This window comes from Ambystoma mexicanum, chromosome 7p, assembly GCF_040938575.1.
Source record: "Ambystoma mexicanum isolate Mex_15411 chromosome 7p, UKY_AmexF1_1, whole genome shotgun sequence".
Classification (NCBI taxonomy): domain Eukaryota; kingdom Metazoa; phylum Chordata; class Amphibia; order Caudata; family Ambystomatidae; genus Ambystoma; species Ambystoma mexicanum.
In genome coordinates this window covers 934,016,332-934,039,701 of record NC_090939.1, presented here as the reverse complement: position 1 = coordinate 934,039,701, position 23,370 = coordinate 934,016,332, and the positions used below count along the sequence as shown (strand labels likewise).

Genomic DNA, 23,370 nt, shown 5'->3' with positions numbered 1-23,370 from the left:
TTTTACTATGTGTGTTACACAGCACCCTCCGTGCCGTAACACAGGGGTGTCATAGTGACACCCCACCATAGACTCCATACCCTAGGACTGACTACTGTCTCCCAGGGCATGTAAAGTCACCATTGGCTTTACTAGTCACAAATTACTAACAGAAACCAGTACAAACCATCATATTGTGGACGTACTGGCTGGGGCAATTCGATTGCCCCAGGGTCTGTTAGTCGAGGGGGCACGTCTCCGTCCCCCCTGATGGAGTTTTGGCTGGTAGCAGTGGATACTACTTTTTATATTCAACCGCAAATATTTTCCTATGGGATTTCCCATTGTTTTAGGCTACTATCTTTATTTAATTATTTACGGTAGCCTCGAACATACCGCTGGTTTATTTAATTAATATGAATTCTCCGGTTGGTATTTTTTGCCAAAACTTGATTCTAAAATGGCGTTTGTGTTCTCTTCTGTGACTCCAACCCAAGCCCTTTGTTCCACTTTTTGGCGGGCTTCTCCACAGAAGCCCTCCAAAGTGGTGCCACTATGCCTGGGGTACTTAGGAGGGGTGGAGGGGAATTTAGGCACCCTGGACTGAGTTGCCTAGGCAACTCAAGTCGCACTCCATCCTGATTGGCCCAAATGGTGAGCCGGCCGGCTCACCACTTAGCATGTTTGAGTGACAGCTAGGCTGAGTGAATGGGGGTTTGCTGCATAAAAGCAGGGCTTTGGGGACTGGAACTTCAGAAGTCGCCACAGGACCTAAAAATCCTACGAGGGAGAAGCTGAGCCGACCTGCCACGACACCACTACCGGTGGAGCCCTGCTGGACCGTCTCACCACTTTTTCCCCAACGACAGAGGAGATCTCCCGGCGGAGAGTCTTCTTCCTTTGACTGGTGGAGATAACCAGTTTCACCGTCTTTTCGCTTTCCCGACGTATCTCGTGGCCGTCTTGCCCGTGCCAAGCACCCCGGCAACCGGGATGCCACGTTTTACCACGACCGCGAGACAAAGGTACCACCTTTAACCGGAAAACTCTGTGGCTGGTTTCTGCCCTGGTAGTGCAACGACCTTCATCTTTCCTCCAATTCGAGATCTTCTCTTCCCCTCGACGACGACGCAACTTGCACCCACTACCAGTAACAACTGCCACCGCTGGAGGATCCTTCCCACTTAAGGTACCGTGTCCCGCCTGGCTTCCCTTGCTACCGACTGTACGGGGTAGATTTAGCCCCCGGCTTTCGAAACTGTGTTAGCCTGGGACACCCTGGCTAAACTTTTCTAAGCCTCTCTAAACTCTTTTCTGAACCCTCTGCAAGACTTTCTAAGCCTAGTCTAACTGTGTGATCTTGGGTGCATTTGTGCTCTGCACTCTCTAAGAGTGGGCCCAGACTTTGGCTCACCAGTGACTTTTTGCTCTCTGCCTTGCTAACAGTGTTCCTGAATCGTAGAGTGGTGTACCTCTTCATATTCTGTCTTTTTCCCTCCCTTTTTCACAAACTTATTAGAGTGCAATCTAGTTAAGCACTCACCTCTCTATGAAAATAAGTGGTGTTTTACTGTGATTTTTCTAATAGGGAAAAAGGGGTGTATATATCATAATAGTAACTGTGTTTAGGATAAGTTTACAATAAGAGTGCTGGAGTGTTTGAACTGTGTGTTTTTAAATAAATAATTATATACTTTGATACCAAAGCTCTGGTCAGTGTTTGCTTGTATTATTGTATCTGAGTGCCTATTGAGTATACTTTGCATACTGCCTAACTCTTTTTGAGGGAAGTCTGACTGCTCAGCCACAGCTACCAGGTAAATCTGGGTGGTACAGACTGCTACCAAGTGGGCTTACTGCCAACACCTGTAGTCTTAAATCTTTTGCAGTGGTCCCTAAGGGAACTGCACAGGTTTCTGCCTAACACTGGGCAAACAGGTGAGTACTTTACTTCTAGGGTTAGAAGAGGGTCCAGGGGCTTCACAGAAGACACCCCAGCAGGATTCTAGCAGTGGGACTGGGTGTACTGGATGAGGGACCTCCCAATCACAGAAAACACCCCAAGACTACACAGAAACCCCAACAGGCTTAAGCTAAGTATATACCCAGCAACACAGTACCTCAGCAATGAAGAAGAGATTGCAGCAGGAGAACTTCAGGGAATGCAGCCAAATACCCGGTCAGTGGATTCCTTGCCCTGGAGACTGAACACAAGACCTCAGAAGGGACTTTGCAGCAGGGATCGATGAAGAAGGCTATAGGCAAGATTTCTCTTGCGGCTGAATGCGGTTCTGTGGGTTTGGCGCCTTTTCAAGGAGCACAGAAGAAGACAGAAAATAAATCGCGGTTGAATTCTCGTCGTTACAAAGGTCCAGCACTCTTGAGAGGGGACTTTTCAGACTCGATTCGTGTCTCTGGAGATGCACCAGGATGCCCACAAAGTTTCAGCAAGATTCGGAATTCGGAAGACCGTGCACCGCACTGTGGCTGGAGGTCCCAGGGTATTGGGGTATTGCAAGAACGCAAGGTCGCAGCAACCCGTGGGATAGCTCAAAATGCAGGTCGTCTTGAGTCTAGTGGGTCTCACCAGGCTTTGGGTTCAGGTCGTCGTTTTCGGAGACCCCAGGTCGATCGGAAGGAAGGGCTGCAGCAGGCCCCAGTTACACAGCAGGCTCTCCGGAAGCTGGATATCATTCCCGCCGCTTTTCTTTCGTCATCCTCTTCGGTTTTCTGTTCCAGTGGTCGACACGACTTCAGCTTCCAGGTTTCCAGTATTTATCAGGAACTGCAACACAACCTCTGCATTCTCTCCCCGCATTTTACAAGAAAGGGGCGTTTGGCTGTCCCATCAGGGCAGCCAACACCCCCACTGGGATGTGGCCCAGTTGAAGAAAGGCAGAAGACAAAGGAGGGGGAAGTTTTGGACTCTTCCCCCACCTCCTGTGCTTACAGGCTGACTGGACCCTGGGCGGGGTGTCCAGGGGACTCCCGCCAAAGGCAAAACTCAAACAAAGGAATTTCCCACCCTGGATGTCAGGGGAAGGAACAAGAAACAACAAGAAACAGTAAAATGGCAGAAAATGAAGACAGGGGCCATTTTGGTAAAATGAGCACCCTTAGGTGCCTTCACTGCAGCTGTGATTACAGCCCGCGGTAAAGGTGCACCAAATTAATAAAAGGTATCACTGCCACCAGCCATTAAAGGTAAGCTTGTCACTGTAACAGAATGATTACAGTTTTAATGTGAAAGGGGATACATTGTATCTCCCCAGCACTCCACATAAGGTGGGGTGTGCTGGCTTCACAGAATAAAATGTTAAAGGGATCCAAAGATCCTTTCTACCCTTGGGAACTGTAGTTCACTCAAGGTTAGCACAAGAAAGTTAAATGAGGAGCCCCTAGGTCAACCCAGCAACAACAGGCACTTATTGTCAATAAGTTGTTAGACATGATAACTTTAAAAAGACACTATGGAGAGTCTTAAAAATGACAGCCATAAAAAGAGTTAAAGATTAGGTGAGTGTGGAAAAAGGTTCCCACTCACTGAGGTATTAATGAAAAATATCCCAATAGAAAAGCAAAAAGTTCTGGAGTTCAACCAGGAAAGGAAGATTTACCAGCTCTGTGGAAATCTTACCTAACAAGAGGATAGTGACACTATGGGTAGGATCCGGGGGAAGGGGGGTTGAATAGATGATGGCAGGCTCCACGGCGGACCTCGGAGAGGGAAAATGTGGTGATGTCATCAACGAATGTGGAGAATGGACTCAGAACTAAATAAGGGAAGCAATGAAACAGGAGCCTGACGATGGCAGGCCCCAGCAAGCCAGATGCTGTTCACACCTAAGAGCTTGTTTGTTCAAATTGGGGTGGGGGGTCGGCAGGGGACTCGAATAAATGTGGGTGGTTGGGGTTATTTCGTTATTCCCACCATCCCTTCCTTGTTCTTTTTTATTTTTATTTTCCTTCAGTAAGGGGGAGACGAAAATTGAAAATTCTGTCATTGTAAGCAGTGCAATCAGTAAATGTTTAACTGTAACTGTGTGTTATTGTAACTTAACCATGACTGTTTATCAATAAAACTAATTTGAAAAAAATAAATAAAATAATTCACACTTACTCTCTCAGGACTTGAACAGTGTTCTGCACAGAACCCGCTTTCAGAGAATCAAAGATGAGAATACAAGGACTGAAAATTAAAATAAGACACAAGAATTAAAAGTATAGTATGTCTGGATTATGTATGCAATCCACTTAACACTAAGTTTCTTCCTTCATACCAATGCACACAAATTAAGTATCTCCTACCGGAACCCGCCTGTCAAACGTTCATGGCTATTCGTCCACATGAACAAATTACTTACCTTTCAGTAAAATAAAACCACATCTTTTTCTTCTTTGCCCCCTGACATGGAGAGTATGCTGTTGAAAGCTATGGGACAGACACAAGGTTTTTTATTCTGACTGCTTGGCTTGGATTGCTACTTGCACCAGGCCAAGTACACGTTTGGTCTGTGGTGTGCTGCCCCCAGCACGGCTGAGTACTTGCCAACCAAGGAGATAAGAAAGAGTGTAAACAACCTTGTGATTATTATATATTTACCAGGCGCTTCCGATAGAACTGCCAGAAACACATTTCGGAGAACTAAAAAAAAGAATGATGAGATTCCTCTGGGAAGGGAAAAAACAGAGTAGCCTACAGATTACTAGTACAACCCAAGTAGAAGGGAGGGGTAGGGCTACCGGAAATGCGTACATACTACAGGGCAGCCCAGTTCAGGACTCTGGTCCCCTACTCTGGTCCCTCTGGAGAGTTAAGAAGGAGATGGCGGGGTAACCACCTGGCCCTCACCTCAGAGTCACACCTGGGCACCACCTACAAGGGGCCATATCCCCAGACATGAGAGATTCCAAGATTGGTTCGAGGGAGAAGTGGAAAGAGTGGGGCAGGTCCTGAAAAAAAGATGGGTTCATAGAGTTAAATGAGTTGGAAGAATATCTGGGAGGGGGAAAGATTTCAGTATTTAAATACTTGCAACTCAAAGGGGAACTGATGTCGGAGGACTGGAAAGGGGACTTGCAGAGGGAATTGACAAGTACAGAGAAGATGTTGGATACAGGGAAGGGGACGAAGGGGCTCATCTCCCGACTATATCGGGCCTTACTAGATGCACAGGGTGGAGACAGATGCACAGGAGGAAATGGAAGAGGGATATGGAGGACGAGCAGTGGCAAAGGCTATGCAAGTACGCTCTCCACTCCTCAGTGGCCTGCCAATACGCACGGCCCCTGGAGCACAGGTTCCCTTAACCCTTCCCACCAGCGCCACACCTCAGTCCCCTTTGACGCATCGGCTGTATTATGCTGAACAACCTCATTGCTCTTTTTAGGGGGAAGGATGGTGGGACGTATGGAGGAAAGGGGACTAGGAGTATGTTAGTCACTCAAGTGAGTAACACTTAATTACTCCTACGTCCCGTCACCTTTCCTCCATCCTGTATGGGCGATTACCACAGATACAACCGCCCTGGGGAGAAGAGCTTGCCATTCCATGTGAAAAGATTACGCAGGACAGCTTGGCCAAATGCTGCGTCAGCCCTGGCACTGGTATCCAGGCAATAATGTTAGTAAAAGGCTGATAGGGTGGCCCATATCGCCGCCCTGCTAATCACCTGCGATGGCACATGGCGCTGAAAAGTGACCGCCCCTGCCTTGGCCCTGATGGCATGGCCATTCATGCCCCTTGGCGGATCCTTATGGTGCACCTCGTATTCCTCCTGGATTGCTGCGGTCCCCCATCTAGCTATGGAAGCTTTGGACGCTTGCTGATCTGGCTTTGAAACACCAAACGTAACAAACAAGATATCAATTTTGCGGAAGCCCTTTGTTCTGTCCAGATAGAATTTTAGTGCTCTTCTGACGCTGGGGCAGTGAAGAACCCTTTCTGCCTCTTCCTTGGGGTCTGGAAAGAAAGTGGGAGCACAATCACCTCGTTAATGTGGAAAGAGGAAAACACCTTCGGGAGGAATTTGGGTGCGTGTGCAGCACAACTTTGTCCCGATGAAACCTAGTATAGGGCTCCGAAGCCACTAAGGCCTGGATCTCGCCGACCCTGCGAGCTGAAGTAAGCCCCACTAGGAGTGCTGTCTTTAGCGTGACCAGTTTGATATCTACCATGGCCATGGGCTTGAAAGGTTTGTGCGCTAGGGTCATGTGCACCACCTTAACATCCCAGAGTGGGGGCATGCGTTTGACTGGTGGGTACAGCCTGGTCAGCCCCGTCAGATGCCTCATTACGACAGGATTGGAAGAAGAGAAATTAAACGTTCCCAAGTTCCTGTATGCGCCAATAGCCGCTAGATAGGTCCAGCAGGTGTCAACCTGCAACCCTGATCTAGCCAAGTGGGCCGTGAAGGATAACACCTAGTCAAGCGTGCAGGTCAGTGGATTCACGCCATTTTCCTTGGACCATAGGCAGAACCTGGTCCATTTGCTTTTGTACTGCTTTCATGTAGATAGACTCCTGGCTCCCTGTATGATTTCCAGGTTGTCGTGAGACAGCTGGAGATGTTGAAGAGTTACCTGCTCGGGTACCAGGCTGCTAGGGCTAGCCTCTCCGGAGAGGGGTGCAGGACTCTGCCCCCTTGCTGCACCAGAAGAGGGCCCTTCCCAAGTGGAAGGGGCATTTCTGGCTAGGCTGACATATAGCAAAGGTCGGAGAACCAAGGCCTTGCAGGCAACCAAGGTGCTATGAGGATAAGACGCAACCGCTGGGGTTGCTTGATCTTGCTCACTACCTTGTGAATGAGCTGTGTGGGGGTCAGGGGGAATACATACGCCCACATCTCGTCCCAGGGTATGGGTATCTGGAGCGCATCCCCAAGGAAAATGCGCCCAGGCTGCAAACTGCTGACAAGTCCGGTTGCTCTCCGTCGCGAACAGGGCTGTGACCGGATGGCCTCACTTGTTGACAATTTGATGGAGCACTCTCCCAATCAGCTGCCACTCGCAATTGTCGGAGCCCAACTGTCTGAGCCTGTACGCCTCCAGGTTGGAGTCTCCCGGCAGATGTACCACTGAAATCCATACATCTGGTGCAATTGCCCACTCCCAGATGTCTAGGGTCAACCAGCATAGAGGAGGGGGATCTGGTGCCCCCCCCTGCTTGTTTAGGTAGTACATGCAGGTAGAGTTGTCTGTTTGAATACACACTGCACCGCCCCCGATAGACTTGAGTGCGAGCTAAATGGCCATCAATTCTAGCCAGTCGTTGTGATACTGCTGTTCGGTCCGAGACCAAAGCCCATGCGTGGCATGTCCCCCCTAGGGTTGCACCCTATCCATGGAGAGAAGAGCATGTGGTCAAAGTATGCTGTATTGGAGGCGGTCGAGGCGGCCTGCCCACCATGAGGTTCACATCCTGGGCCCACCATCTGAGGTCCCACTGTGAAGGGGTATGGTGAACAGCGCCCCCTGATGACCCGATTCCTGGTCCCAGGAAGCCACGAAATGCAGTGGCAGCCTCCTCATTCGCAGCCTAGTGTACGGAATAGCTAGAAGGCTGCCATGACCCAAAGGACGCGCCCCTTTTGGTCTTCCTGGTCCTTATTGCAACGGGCCTTGCATTCCCTGACACTCCCAACATGGCTGACCAGCGTGACACGCCTTCCGCGGTCTATACGTTGGACGTAACATATTCTACTAATAGACTGCCCCCCCCCCGCGGCTCCGTGCTTCTCAATGCTATTGCCAAGTAGCGATCAGACGTGTGCTCCGTAGTTCGCAGTATTGCTTTCCTGGTTCCTAGCTTTTCTACTTCCATTCCTTGCCCCTTTCCCTTTCCCTCTTGCTTCCTGGACTCGTGTGCCATTAGCACGTCTTCTTCGTTTCCCGGATCCCCGGATTGCTGCATCCCAGAATCTTAAACATATGCTGGAGTCGGAAGAGACTCGCTCAGCCTTATTCAAGTCCAGGTCTGTCCGCAAGAAGACACTGCCCACGGAGTCCAGCAAGGATCAGTCTCAGGTGAGAAGGGGGGAACTCCGTGACAGTTTGAGACGCCTACCGACCACACTCGAAGTCGACATGGAAGCGGCCATCCAGGACCGGATGCGAGGTATGCAAGAATTAACCACCGAGGTGCAGAATTTAAAGGTGGAAAATGCTGCTCTCAAGCAATTAGTTCTATCCTGTGATTCAGCCGCAAAAGAAAGTGTGTTACTGGGCGGCATTGTTGACAAATACGATGGGTCAGCAAAAACCCTTCGTGGATTCCTGGACTCATGTTTGGTTCACTTTACATTTAAGCCCTATTATTTTTCTACTCCCAGGGCTAAGGTGGGGTTCATAATCTCTCACCTTTCCGGAAATGCTTTAACCTGGGCTACACCCCGAGTTAACTCCGGCGACGCTCTCCTAGATGACTACGATGGTTTCATACGGGCCCTAAAGACCATGTTTCATCGCCCAGAGCAGGTCTTTAGTGCCCAGGAACGCCTCTTAGACTTTCAGCAGGGATCCCAGGATGTGCTCACGTATGTAACCCGATTCAAGAAATTGGTCAAGGAAGCTGATTGGTCTCCAGAGGCAAGTTTTACCCTTTTCAGGAGAGGACTAAATGAGGAGATTAAAGATGAGTTAGCCAGAGTGGCCCGACCGAACTCATCCCAGGCTCTTATGGACCTTGCCATGCAAATAGAATTTCGCATCCAGGAAAGGAAGGCAGAGAAGAAAATATCTAGGGGAAACCCTCCGAAGTTGTCCTTTGACAGTACCTCCAAATCTGACACAAACCTTGGATCAGTCAACGAACCAGCACCCATGCAGATAGGAGCCTTCCGTGGACCCATATCCCGCAAGAAAGGATGAGAAGGATTAATACGGGGTTGTGCATATATTGTGCCTCAGACAAACACTGCATTAGAGAATGCCCTGTGGCCCCTCCTCTGCGTTCGGGAAACGCCTACTGCCGATCCTAGCTGGAGCAGGGCTTCGGGAGAGAGATGTTTGCTCCACATCAATTCCATCCTTGAACTCTACTGGACAAAACAATCTAGTGATACTACAGGCCTTCCTATCAACCTCTGGGAATAAGACCTATCCTGTTTTGCCCTTGGTAGACTGCAGGGCTATGGGAATATTCATTGATCAAGATTGGGTTTTTAGTCGCCACATCCCATACGAAACATGAAGCATCATGCAGCCGGTGGAAGCAATCGATGGAACACCCCTCACTTCGGGGCCCATAAACCTGCAGATTAAAGAGATCCAGCTTTCAATTAACTACCACCAAGAGCGGATTCTATTCGACATCATTAAGTCAGCTCATTACCCCATGGTACTGGGCATGCCCTGGTTACAGAAACACAATCCGTATATCAATTGGACAGCAGGATCACTATTCCTCGGCTCAGAGTTTTGTATGTCTCACTGTCTAATCCTGGATCCCTCCTTGACCCCCTCCAAAAAAACCACCAATAGACCATCAAGCACCTTTCATGGTTTCCAATATCGTGCAGGTTCCTAAGGCCTATCTGGGATTTGTTAATGTGTTCTCAACTGCCATAGTCCAGGCCTTACCCCCTCACAGACCTGAAGACTGCGCCATTGACACAGATCCCTCAGCAGTGATTCCTTTTGGCAGGATGTTCATCCTTTCCGAACCTGAGAAAAAGGCCCTCCGAGAATACTTGGATATAAACCTTGAGAATGGCACTATAAGACCTTCAAAATCTCCAGCCGGAGCTTCATTGTTCTTTGTTCCTAAGAAGGACACTAAGGAACTCAGACCCTGCCTCGATTATCATGGATTAAATCAATGCACCCTCAAGGACCGGTACCTTTTACCCTTAATCTCGGATATCCTGGAAGCGGTCAGAGGCGCTGTGATTTTCACGAAACTGGACCTCCGGGGTGCCTATCATTTGATTCGTATCCGGGAAGGAGACTAATGGAAAACAGTATTCAGAACACCCTTTGGTCACTTTGAATATCTGGTCATGCCCTTTGGATTAGCTAATGCCCCAGCAGTCTTCCAACGTTTTATGGACATGGTGTTCTCTGACATGCTATTCCTCTTCGTCATCGTCTACCTGGACGACATTTTGATCTACTCCAAGGACCTTCTAAAGCATGAAGAGCGTGTAAAGGCAGTACTACAACGACTCCGTGAACAAACTCTTGGCCAAACCCGAGAAATGTCTGTTTCACGTTGCTTCTGTTCATTACCTAGGATCTATCCTTACTCCAGAGGGAATTGGCATGGACCCTTCAAAGGTAAAGGCTATATTATCCTGGCCTACTCCCACGTCTGTGAAACAAGTTCAATCCTTCCTGTGGCTTGCCAATTTCTACGGGAAGTTTATACCCACCTTCTCTGAGATTGTTCAACCGATTGTTGCTCTCCTGAAGAAAGACACCCCCTTTGTCTGGTCTATTCCGCAAGATAAGGCATTCCAACTCTTGGAGGCAAGATTTACTCAAGGTCCCATTCTGGCCCAACCCGACATTGATCAACCATTCCTTGTGGAAACGGATGACTCTAACTACGCCATTGGAGCGGTGTTGAAGCAAGAATTTGAGGATAAACTAGAACACCCCATTGCTTACCTTTCACGAACCCTCACTCCCAGTGAGACACACTACTAAGTCCTGGAAAAAGAACTTTTAGCCATCCACCAAGCCTTCACTGAGTGGCGACATCTACTCCTGGGAGCAAGATATCCAGCTCAGGTCCGCACGGACCACCGAAATCTTCAAATTCTACAGTCCTTAGTGTCGGAACAGTCATCAGGCTCGTTGGGCATCCTTCTTTGCCCAGTACCAGTTCCACATCACTCATGTTCCTGGATCACAAAACTTGATTGCTGACGCCTTATCTCGACAGCCTATGAAACTACCGAAGATCAGGCCTATCCTAAGATGTTTCCCCCACACGATTTTTGTCGCTCAAGCAGTCAACCTCCTGGAAGAAATCCGAGTACAAACCCAAACCTCTGAAATCTGGATGAATATTTCAAGAAAGAATCAATGGAACCTGAGAGTTAAGGCAGGATATTTGTTCAAGGACAACGCTCTGCTCATTCCTACACAAAAATTACAACAAAGAATAATAAACCTCTGTCAGGATACCCTTCACTCCGGACATCGTGGCATCACCAACACCCTCCAACTCATACAAAGACAATTTTGGTGGCCTAAAATGAAGACTGACGTACAACTATACGTCCAAGCCTGTGCAATCTGTAGTCAGAATAAACATGACAACAAGAGGCCGGCGGGTCTTCTGCTATAACCCGCACTGCCAACAAGGCCATGGGAATTTATCGCTACAGACTTCATTGTGGAATTACCGCCTTCCAGAGGGTACACCACCATCATGGTCACCATTGACTTGTCCACTCATATGGCTCATTTCACACCCCTCAATAAGCTACCATCCTCATCTGAACTGGCTAGAATCTTCCTGGAGCACATATTCCGCCTTCATGGACTTCCTTCCAAGATAATTTCCGATCGAGGACCTCAATACGTCTCACAATTCTGGAAACACCTCTGTCAAATATTAGGAATCCAACGCGCTCTTTCATCAGGTTATCACCCTCAAACCAACGAGGCCACAGAACATGCTAATCAGACTCTGGAACAATATCTTCAATGTTTTGCTACTAAGGTTCAGGATGACTGGTCGCTCCTGATACCCGTGGCTGAATTCGCCTATAACAATTCCGATCATTCAGCAGTTAAGACCAGTCCCTTTTATTGCAGCCAAGGATTCCATCCATCAGTTCTGCCCTCTGTTCTTCCACAACCCACACCGGTACCTACTGTCGACTCCTGGATTGAAACACTCATCAACATACATAAGGAGACCAAAGAGCACTTAGAGAAGGCCAGAACACAGACCAAGAGATATGCGGATTCCAAAAGAAGACCCGGGCCTTCTTATTCAGTTGGAGATCAAGTCTGGTTGTCCTCGAAATTACTACCCCGACATCTACGGCCAAACAAATTGGCCCCCCGGTATTATGGTCCGTTTTTCATCAAGGAAATTATAAAGCCAGTTTCATACCGGCTCAAGCTACCAGAATCCTGGAAAAAGATTCACCCAGTATTTCACACCTCTTTATTAAAACCTTACATTCAATCCTCCCGGAAATCCTGCAGACCCACTGTCCCGGATATGCGACTCCAGGTATAAACGGGGTCAGCTTCAATACCTGGTTGAATGGAAAGGATATCCCCCCAGTGAAAGAACTTGGGAACCCCTTTCTAATCTGAATACCCCTCAACTGCTCAGAAGATACCACCTCATACACCCAGGCAAACCTGGAGGAACAGGTTTTCGGGGGAGGCATGCTGTCATGACGCACAGGACGCGCCCCTTTTGGTCTTCCTGGTCCTTATCGCAACAGGCCTTTCATTCCCTGACACTCCCAACATGGCCGTCCAGTGTGACACGCCTTCTGCGGTCTATACCTTGGACGTAATGTATTCTACTAATAGACTGCACCCCTGCGGCTCCGCGTGTCTCAATGCTATTGCCAAGTAGCGATCAGACGTGTGCTCCGTAGTTCGCAGTATTGCTTTCCTGGTTCCTAGCTTTTCTACTTCCATTCCTTGCCCTTTTCCCTTTTCCTCTTGCTTCCTGGACTCGTGCGCCATCAGCACGTCGTCTTCGTTTCCCGGATCCCCGGATTGCTGCATCCCGGAATATTAAACGCATGCTGGAGTCGGAAGAGACTCGCTCAGCCTTATTCAAGTCAAGGTCTGTCCGCAAGAAGACACCACCCACGGAGTCCAGCAAGGATCGGCCTCAGGTGAGAAGAGGGGAACTCCGTGACAAAGACATGCTGCAAACGCTCCCAGCAGGTGCTGGAACCACCATGCTGTTAGTGTTCTGCTGAGGAAGTGGGCGACAGAAGCTTTGATCGATGCCACCTTCTCCCCCATAGGGAATACCTTCTGCATATCCCACACTGCAGCCCCAAGAACACTTGTGTATAGGTGCGTTATAAATGCCATATAATCATATACCAGAGTTTGAGTAGGGCAGAGCAGCGATTTCTGGTAGTTGATCAAGAAACCCAGCTCGTGGAGTGTAGTCATCAGTCTGTCCGTTGAGGTCCTGACCTCCCCCGGAGACGTCCCTCTGACTAACCAGTCGAGGTAGGAATATACGTGCAGGCCCTTTGCCCTGAGCAGAGCGGCTACGTCTTTCATGAGTCTTGTGAACACCCTCAGAGCTAAATTCAGACCAAAAGGTAGCACCTTGTATTGAAAATGCAAGCCCATGACACGGAACCTGAGGAAGGCCCGGGGAGGTTGCACTATGGGGACATGAAGATATGCGTCTTTCAGATCCAGGGAGCACATCCAGTCCGCGCCACACAGCGTCTACGCTAGGATTGCTGGTGTCGCCATTTTGAACTTCTGCAAAGGTAGGTACAGATTGAGGGAGGAAGGATCTAGAACCCCTTGCAGGCCTGCCTAGTTATTCTTGGCGAAGGTGCAGGAGTAAAAGCCTTGACTCTGTTGAGGGACCTCCTTCATCGCCTTGCTCTCTATGAAGGAATTAATCTCTACTAGGAGTGAGGGAGTTCCGATCTGTAGGAGGGTGGGTGGCGGGGGCTATGGGGAGGGGAGGGAAGGGGACGCCCTTGCAGACTACCGAGATCATCCATGAATCCGAGAAGCTTATGCACCAAGCTCGTCTGTGCAGGGCCAGCCTGCCCCCGACTGGGGTGCAGTGGATCTGATAAGAGCCGTTAATGTTTCTTTGGGTCTGAGGCAGATGACTGGGAGGGGGACTGGAAGAACCCCTTGTGCGCAGACGTGTGATGTTTTCACCCATGCTGGCTTGGGGATCTGTCCAGTTGCCTGGCTCGGTGATCCTGAAACCCCCAGAATTCGGCAAAGGATCACCCCTTTTCTAAGTGGGATTGGCAATGAGGGAAGGCTTTTGCTGCTGGCTTGGTCAGAATGGCTCGGGATTTGACCGTCTGTGAACTGCTTTTCTTTTTGTCTAGCTCTTCATCCGTAGTGGAGTGGAAGAGATCGCCACCCTCGAAGGGAAAGTCTAGGATTCTATCCTGGACATCCAGGTTGAAAATGGTGGCCTTAAGCCAGGCCATCCTTCTCATGTCTGTCGCCACACAGATTGTCCTACTAACGGTATCTATGTGGGCCACTGTGGCCTCTATGATATCCTGTGCCACTAGTATTGCCTCAGCAAACCCAGCCTTGAATGAGGCTTGCTTGCCTGCTGGAATGTCCGGAATAAAGTCTGCAACTTCTCTCCACAGTCGTTGATTGGCCGCCACCAGGACAGCATCGGCATTGGCCTGTCTGAGATGCAGCCCTGCTTTGGACTAGACCTTTTTTCCATAGGCCTCTAGCATTTTCTCCTCTTTGCCTATTAGTTTGTTTTGTTTGTTTGTTTATTATTTATAATGCGCACCGGACCCGAGGGTATCAGGGTGCAGCAGTTACAGGAAGGCTTTCAGTTTAGTTACAAAAGTGAAATAAGGTACATAGCAGAATATACAGGCATTATATACAAAAATACAGGTTAGAGTAGATACATAGAAGCATATAGTGATGGTTCACACGGAGCAAGCAGTAACAAAATGTACAGGCAGATTAATACTATTTACAAGCAAGAGAAATGGTAGCTAGTGTATTACTTATCGTTATCTTTGAACCAATTAAGGAGATTCAGTCTGAAGTTGGTGAATGTTTGGTCCGCTCTAAGTGGGGGTGGTAAGGAGTTCCAGAACTGGGCTGCCTTGACCTGGAAGCTACTGCCCCCATTTTTAACTAGTTTGTATCTTGGCACAAGGATACAATTGGTGTTGGCTGTTCTAGTAGGCCTGTGTTGATGAGGAAGTGCTGGAGGAGGAAGCCTGAGGCTTTGCATTCATAGACGCTGCCGCCATGACTGATGATAATGGCTGCGGGTGTACCGACAATAGTATATCGTCGCCCTCCACCTGCCTGAAATTTACATCCAGCCTTTTGTTCACTGACTGAGTGGAGTGTGGTTTGAGCCAACCCTTTTTAGCCAGTGCCTAACATCTTTCTGCAGCGGGATGCCAGACCTGGCCTCTGCTTTAATGTTGAGCACTTCTGCCAATAGCCCTGATTCCAGCTGCTCCTTCTGGGGCTGAGGGATGCCCAGGTATTCAGCTAGGCCCGCTATGCTGGAATGGAAAGCCCCCGCAGAGGAAGGCATCTCTTGTTCCTCTTAATGAGTGTCCTGCTGATCCCCCCCCCCCGCAATAGCCGGGGCCCCTGGGTCCATAGGGGGAGTTCTCTGCCGTCGGCGCTGAGAGTGTTGGCACCGGTACTGAGACCGGAGTCACCACAGGCACGGTGGCGTTGTAGGCTGCGCAGGCACCATTTCATGTATTATGCCCTTGAAGATGTTTCCCATTTGTGGGGACCTCATAAGGGACAAAAACCTGTTATAGAAGCAGTCCACACAGGCAGGCTGGGTGCGTTCCAGCAACAGTGCCAGGGGCAAATATGCCTGTTGCCTGCCCCCACATACCCCTGAGAGTGCATGCCCTCATTGTACCGAGCTCCAGTGAAGGTCGTCTACGATGTGGTCCAGGTGATCGGAGTCATTAGAACCCAGTCTGCCCTGGCCGTTGGTTCACACCTCTGCGGTTCACTCAGTTGGCGGGTTTCTGTCCTGGTTGGAAAGATTTCCTGCCTTTCGGGGTCTTGCTTGGCCTCCATCTTGTCTGTGCACGCCACCATTTTGTCTGTGCCTTCCGCACGTGGGACTGTGGTCGACGCAGGCCTGGGTTCGACTTGCATGCCTGTTCGCATCGGATCTGCCCCAACTTGCACCTCAGGTGCAGGCCTGGTAAGCTGTTGGGCCTCGGCCATGGGGCCTGTTAGCACTGTCTGCGCTGCGCGTAGGCGCCCCTGTCAGACTTGTGTCCGGTAACATAGCTAAGTCCCCCATGGTGTGTCCCGGTACCAGAGCCTGTGGGCTCCTCGGTGGTGGAACCGGTAGGGTCCGTAGACCCCTCGGCCATTAAGCCAGTAGCTGCAAGAGCTTCAGTGTCCATTCCGCCGGTGCGAGGGTCCGACTGACCCCTTCCAACAGCAAGCTTCCCGGAAAGGAGTCACCTCTGCGCAGTACATTAGAGAAGAGTACTCTTACCTACGTATTCCTTTATAATCTCCGGCGAAAGTCCTGGAGAACCGCTCTCTGCACTGCGCAAATTGGTTTTTAAGGGACCGGGGCGTGAGAGCGTTGCACGCTGAGCATCCTTCCCATTCATGGTGTTTGACAAAGCACCAGAGGCAGAACGCGTGCATATCCGAGGTGGGGAAGGAAGCGTCGCACAAAGGGCACCTCCTAAAGCCAGTCGCGGCCAACATGCGTCAGGGACAGACTAGGGCACCGGTGGACGGTGTTCCCAAACTCTGAAAAATAGAAAATGAAAGACTATGGAAAGCGCATGGAATTACAAGGCTTACGGCCTCACACAGAAGCACTGGTAAAATTGTGCCACTCACGTCGACGCGGAAAAGAGGACCGAGGTGTGGCGCCAGTGGGCGGGGTTAAGAGAGCCTGTGCTCCTGGGGCCGCGCGCCTGTAAATTTAAAAGGAAAGTGATTTTTTGGGTGAAAAAGGGTTCTGTTCCCGTCTCTTGCGAGGGATGCCCATACAGGATGGAGAAAAGAGGACGGGACGTAGGAGTATGGAGAGCTGCTGATTGCCAGATTTGAAATCTTATGGCCGATTGGGTAGCATGTCCCGGGGCAAGGGTTCAGTCCTGAGGAAAAACTCCTGGATGAGTACCTCAGGATCTGCTCCTAATCTTAAGTCTGAACTTTCGGATGTGACCTTTGATGACAACCATCTCTTTGGGGAAAAGCCTGATGCGTCCTGAGAGAAGTTTCAGGCCTTCAAGGCTACATCCTCGAGTCTAGCTGGCTAGCAGCCTTGCCCATCAGCTCAGAAGTGTTATGCTTTTCAGACGTCCAGCTTTTACCCACAGGGGCATGTCAGTTGTCTTCCAGCAAGCAGCCGCAAAATCATCTTTGTTACCAGGGGAGAGGGGATAGAGCCCAAAGAGGACATTTTTACTACTGCTGGTGCCCCAACAGCAACCCACAGTGCAATACCTTTGTGAATTGGACTTTCTCCATTCATTTCTAGGGGTGTGTAGGTAGACCCTGTTCTAACAGAGGCATCGCACCACTATGCTTGGGCTCTACATGTTATAGGTCAGAGTTAATGCCTCCCATTTTTTTCAGCGCCTACCCAAACACCCTCCTTCCAAACCATTCTTTGCCTCAGGATGCTCCGCTGTTGGAAAATATCTGTCAGCCTCTGAAAAAGAGCACTATATATAGCTGATGCCCCAGTCAGAGGGAAGGGCTGGTACTGCCTTTACTTACTCCAGAAGAAAGACATGGGCTTGTGCGTCACATCATAACCATTTGCCCTGATCTTTCCTCTGCCCTACTCTCCTCCCTCCCCAATCTCACCCTCCAGGGAGGAAATCTATCCCCAGACCTTTTTGACCAATGGCACTCAGACGCTCTGTCACCCTTAACCCCCACAAAACCCCCACAAAACCCCCGTCCTACTGCACAGGTCCTTCCCCAAAGTGGTTCAGTACCTCAAATTACTAAAAACCATCGCCTGACACTGAACTTCCGCCCAAAACAAAGCCACTCTGGCTAGACAGACGAGAGCCTACAGATTTGTAAAGCCAAGTATGCCTTCTGCACATCCTGCATCGCCAATGCAAACAACCCATGCAAAGAACTCCACAGATCATCTCTGAGCTCAAGACACCCCCCTCTGCTCTTCCTTCTCCACCACCTGTCTCCCAGGCATTGTGTGAACATTACTTTCACATAGCCATTGAAGGGCATCTCACCATCCAAGCTAAACTACCAACCACTTCTGGCCCTATAACAACAGCAAACCCCTTCCGCTGCCCACTACTTGCACCCTCTTCAGCGCCATCTCTGCAATCTCCCATCCCCAGTTCTCAAGGCTTCTCTCCAATAGCTACCCTATAGGTTCCCCAGGAGACCCCTGACCCCCGGCCTTGAAAAACATCCTCTCCACCACCTGTGCAGGCACCTTCGCCAGATCTATAAACCGCCATTCACTACCAGCAGGTATCTTCCGACAAGCATACAAAACCTCTCACGTCAACCCACTACTAGAAAAGCCCTCTCTTGACCCCACTCTTCCACTCCAATTAGCGCACCATCTCAAACAACCGTTTCATAGCCAAATTACTAGATCGCACAATATATTCCCAGCTCAGCCTCTTCGTAGAGATTCACAGCTTTCTTGACCCTGCCTAGTCTGACTTCTGACCCCTCCATGGAACTGAATCCTCCCTGGTCTCCATCTGGGACAACATAAAAAGGACAGCAAACTGATGGCTGCGCTGCTCTCATCCTCCTTGACCATTCAGCAGCCTTTAACACGATTAACCACTCCATCCTCTCAAACAGACTCTGACCTAGGCATAAGAGACTTCACCCTCAGATGGATTTCCTCTTTCCTCTCCAACTGTACACACTGTAACTATTGTACAGCAATGTAACCAAGCTGAGAATAACCATGCTGCTCCTGTGCCCTTATACCTTCGGGTCTGGTGCGCAATATAAATAAACAAACTGCTCCCAAATTGTCTCTCTCCATCCTTTATCCTCTGTCCCCGCCCAATCCCCCACTAAGTCCCCCATGAAGCCTTCCTCTCCCCTGTCCTCTTCAACCTCAACCTCTTCCTCTTTGCGCCTCCCGAAGCGCATCCATTGCTACAATCACGCCTGTTACAACTATGCTGGCGAAACCCAGATCATCCTCAAGAATTCCCAACTCCCCTCCTCAACTAACCCAGACCTCGCATCCTGCCTCTCAGACATTGAACTCTAAATGATGAACAATCACCTGCTCCTCAACCCCAGAAAAAATGAAAAATCCTAATCTGCAGCAAAACAGCTCTCCTTCCCCAACCTATCCCTTGGCCACACTCATTAGGACCCGCGCCTACTACATCCCCGTCAGTCAAAAACCTAGGATGCACTTTTAGCTCAGACCTGACCCTCTCCCGTCACATCAATTTAGTCTCCAGATTGTGCACCTTCTACCTCTGCATCCTCTAGTGGATCTTTCCTTATCCCTCCCCCATAGAGTTTCTGCAACCATGGCCAACATCGATATTATTTCAGCCACTCGGTCTCAAATCCATTTCCCCAGCAGATCCTATTCTGCTTTGCACCCTTAAAGAGATTATCCCCCACATTGCTACCTCAGTGTCCTCAGCAGTTAACCTCTCCTTTTCGAGTGGGTTTATTCCAGGTGCACTGAAGCACGCGTTGGTCATCCCCACTTTAAAAAAACCTAACCTGGTCCTCACACTCATCTAACTTTGATGCCTTCCCCTCGTTTTCCTTCCCCATGAAGCTACTTGAAGCTCTGCTCACCCCTCTTTTGCGCTCTTTCTTGGATCATTCCAGTGCCCTAGACCCTTTCCAGTCTGGGTTTAGGCTAGGCTGGGGAACGGAATCTGTTCTGGCGTCCCTGGTTGATGACCTAGTCCCAATTGTAGACCAGGGGGCATTGGTGATCCGATTCCGTTAGACCTCTCAGCCGCGATCATCAGGCTTGCTGCAGCGGGTGTCTCCGGCCGGGTCCTAGACTGGTTTCCTTCTTTTCCATCAGACCGTTCCCAATCTCTCTCCCTCCCACCCTTTCACCTCATCCCCTTTGCCTCTCACTGGTGGTGTACTTCAGGGTGTTGCGCTCTCTCCTCTTGTTAAACTTATTCACTCTTTTTGGCTTTGCTGCTACTCTTATGCTGATGACACTCAAACCTTGGTTCACCTTGATCTGGCACTTCCCTCCACCGCTGTCACTCCTGTCTCTGCTATTCACGCTTGCATGAGTAGCAACTGGCTCTGTCTTAATGGTGATAAAACGGAGGTCCTGGTGGTGGGTGCTTCTCCTGGCTCCTCCCCGTGGTCTACCGCATTTTGTCCTGATGAACTCTGCATTGTACGCAAGGTCCTTCCATATCATCTTTGCGCTTCAGCGTTCTCTTCGCTCATCTCAGGCTCTTTGGACTTTTCTAACACCCTCCATCTTGCCCAACCAGCCTATCTTCTTTAACGCCTTCAAATTTGACAAAACTCTGTGGCCAGATGGGCCACTGGGGCTCATCATCTTTATTCAGCCTCTCTTCTGCCTCCACCATCCTCGGCTCCTTGCATAGCTCCTGGTGTTTAAAACACATGAAGTTTAAGGCACTATATGCCTGATCAACCGAGCCTTGTACATGATTGGCCTGGAGTATCTCCAGTCGAAATGGAAGTGCTATATCCTCTCCATTTCTCTCCGCTCTGCCGCTGCATGTTGCATTTCTGTCCCTCGCTTTAAGCGCACCTGCATGGGAGGGTGCTCTTTTTCGGCGCCGCCGCCCTACTGTGTAAAACTTTACCTATCCCAATCTGTAGTATCAGTGATCATTTGTTGTTTCAGCGGGCGGTTAAAACCTTTTTGTTCTCTGCCTAAATCCCTTTCTTTCTTTTTCTGCTGACCTTTTCAGTCTGTGCCTTCATAGCGCAATGATGCCCTAGCTGGAGATGGTCCGTGCTTTACAAATTCACATAACACAACTTCCTCTAGCGCCTAGACTATTCCAACTCCTTCTACCTCTGCGTGCCTACATACCAACTGAGAAAGCTCTAACAGATTAAAAACTCTGCAGCAAGTCTCCTCCTTGCACCCTCCCCCAGAGAATACATCTTCCCGCACTCAGGACACTCCACTGGCTGGCCATCAGCCGACGGGCCTCCTCTAAAGCCATGTGCATTACCCACAGCAAATTCACAAGAAAGGCCCAGAATTCACCCAAAACAAGCTCACTTGCTACCACCCCACCAGAATCCTCAGATCAGGCTCTGCACACCTCCTGGTAGTGCCTCCTCTCACGTTCTCCAGATAAGGAGGTGCTTGTTTCTCTGTCCTCACACCCACTTACTGGAACTCCTTTCCCCCGCACTCCACCTCATAGAGGATCACCTGGCCTTCAGGAAAGCCCTCAAAACCAGGTGTCCCCTTCCCCACAACCCACCCAGACTTCCTGATCCCAGCCTCCCCACGCCCACTCCCCAGCTTTCGCATACACGTTACATCTTTCAGTCCCCACTCACCTGCACACACTGCCCTTCTGTCAGCTACTAGTCTCTTCTTTCCCTTCAACCATTTTGCTCTGCCTCCCAACCTTCCTTGTGGGACCCCAAGCACACACGGAGTACTCAGGTAGTCACTCCAGCAACTTGCACCTAGAACGAATCCGGACAATGGGCCAGGTATTGCAGTCATATGGGCTTTGAGGGTGGGCAATGCATCACACTTAAAATGCACCTTCGGAAAATCACACTGATCATCCCGTAGGAGGACAATTGGGCACCTGAGACCCCTCGCTCATGGTTGGCACTGCATGCAACTCTAAAGCATAGGAGGGTGAGCTATGTCGCTGCATGTAATCATGAAATGGTGACCTTGTTTTCGCACATGAAGGAACTATGGATCGTAATCTCTCACTCTAAGAAACTCTCAGAGGGTGAGTATTATGCATTCATATAGCACTTAGACCGCCTGTGAAACGTAGCACTGCTCCTTGTACACAGATGGAACTCGGAAAGTAGACATTTGTGTCAGCTATCCACTTTTCTCCTCTGAAGTAAAGGTCATCCAGGAATACAGGGAAGATTTTCTTAAGTATTTATTTCCAATAATGAAGCCCCCCCGTCTCAGATGAATCTCACTCAGAACAGGTAAACAGCTAAATACACAATGCATTGGAATCTTATATTCCCTGTAACCCTGGAAACTAAATAAGTTGGCCTGCATTTACCATCTGGTTGGCAACCGGTTAAACAAAACATGCAGGGCCATGGCAACATAGATAACATGTTTATGGATGTTGTTCTAACCGTCTGATAACATGTTTATTTACTACAGCTGATGAGCTTTATTTATTACAGTTGGCAAAACATGTTTATTACAGTTGGTTTCCTACATGACCTTAGATGGTTTACATACGGTTTTCAGTATGCTTATCTAATTTACAGATATTATATGCAATTGTTTTATAAACATGTGTACAGACTAAGTAATACTATATAACATTCTCATGCACACCGCACCTCTGCAACTTAGCAGAAGGCACAGCCTCACTCCACACACCCAGCACTCACATATAACACAAACACTATTGCACATCAACTCTGCCATAAGAATGAAGCTATTTTTAACAACAAAAATTCGAACTGCAGCTTCCACATAACTATCTCTTTAAACACAATCCCCCTTTAGTCCATAGTATATCTCTGCTGCACCCATACACACTCCATTTAGACATGGGTGACTAGCAGGGTCTTGGCCCCCTCGCATAACTTTAATGGCTGAAATGCACACATGCAGAATGCACCTCCCAAATTCTACCATATTTTTGGACTCCGATCCCTCTGTGGGAAACCAAAAGCATGGTGTAACCATAATTATGGTGAAAGGCACTATAACAAATTACATGAATGAATTTATCTAAGGCTTTTGAACTTTGCAAGGACACGTTCAGATAGTGATGAACAATGCCTCAGACTGCCTGAAGAATTTTGTCAGAGAGAGATGGAACTTGAGGATCCTAAGAATGCAGAGCCCTTTCTGACTCCAACTGCGGGAAGAACACCAGCAAGCAGATATCCAGCTTGAAATGGAATGAAGAGACCACCTTGGGCAAGAAGTTTGAATGAGTGCGCAAGGTGACCTTACCACCATTTACCGTGGTGAAGGGCTTGCACGATAACGACGCCTGCAGCTCGCTGACCCTGCGTGCAGAGGTGAGCGTCACCAACAGTACTGCCTTCAGTGTCAACAGCCGGATGTCCACTGAGACTATAGGTTCAAAGGGCTTGCGCTGCAATGCCGCAAGATCCACATTGAGGTCCCAGAGCGGATGCAGCCTAGGCACCGGAGGAAAGAGCCTAGACAACACCTTGAGGTGGGCATTAACCACCGGGTTGGCTGTTGGGGAGAATTCTCATTTCATGGCTAATTTCCCTTACCTAGTGAGTCCATCAGCAGCTTTGCTGGATCTCTGGAGTTATTTCAATACACTTGGTAAGAGTGTGAGCTTTTCCCCCATTCTTACTTGTGTTTTGCTATGTGTTTTTGGTGATTGTGGACTCTGGAGGACACCACTTCAGTAGCCCCCTTCTTTGTGTGTCACACAAAACCTTCCGTGCAGTGACAGAGGGTTGTCGTTCAGACTTCCCACCGACTCCATTTCTGAGGCGGACTACTGTCCCCCAGAAAAGGGTAAAGTTACCATTAAC

The 23,370-nt window shown here is 49.3% G+C and overlaps 1 protein-coding gene across 9 annotated transcripts in view; it reads right to left on the bottom strand.

Moving 5' to 3' along the window:
- The window catches only part of SENP7 (SUMO specific peptidase 7), a 1,759,378-nt gene that overhangs the window by 190,584 nt on the left and 1,545,424 nt on the right, over window positions 1–23,370 (bottom strand). For 8 of the 9 annotated variants that reach the window (XM_069637251.1, XM_069637256.1, XM_069637257.1 and 5 more), the window contains one exon: window positions 4,100–4,168. The exons of the other annotated variant lie outside the window; for it this stretch is intronic. In XM_069637251.1, the coding sequence (XP_069493352.1) occupies window positions 4,100–4,168 (69 nt within the window). The remainder of the gene's footprint in view (window positions 1–4,099; window positions 4,169–23,370) is intronic. 9 annotated transcript variants of the gene reach the window in all.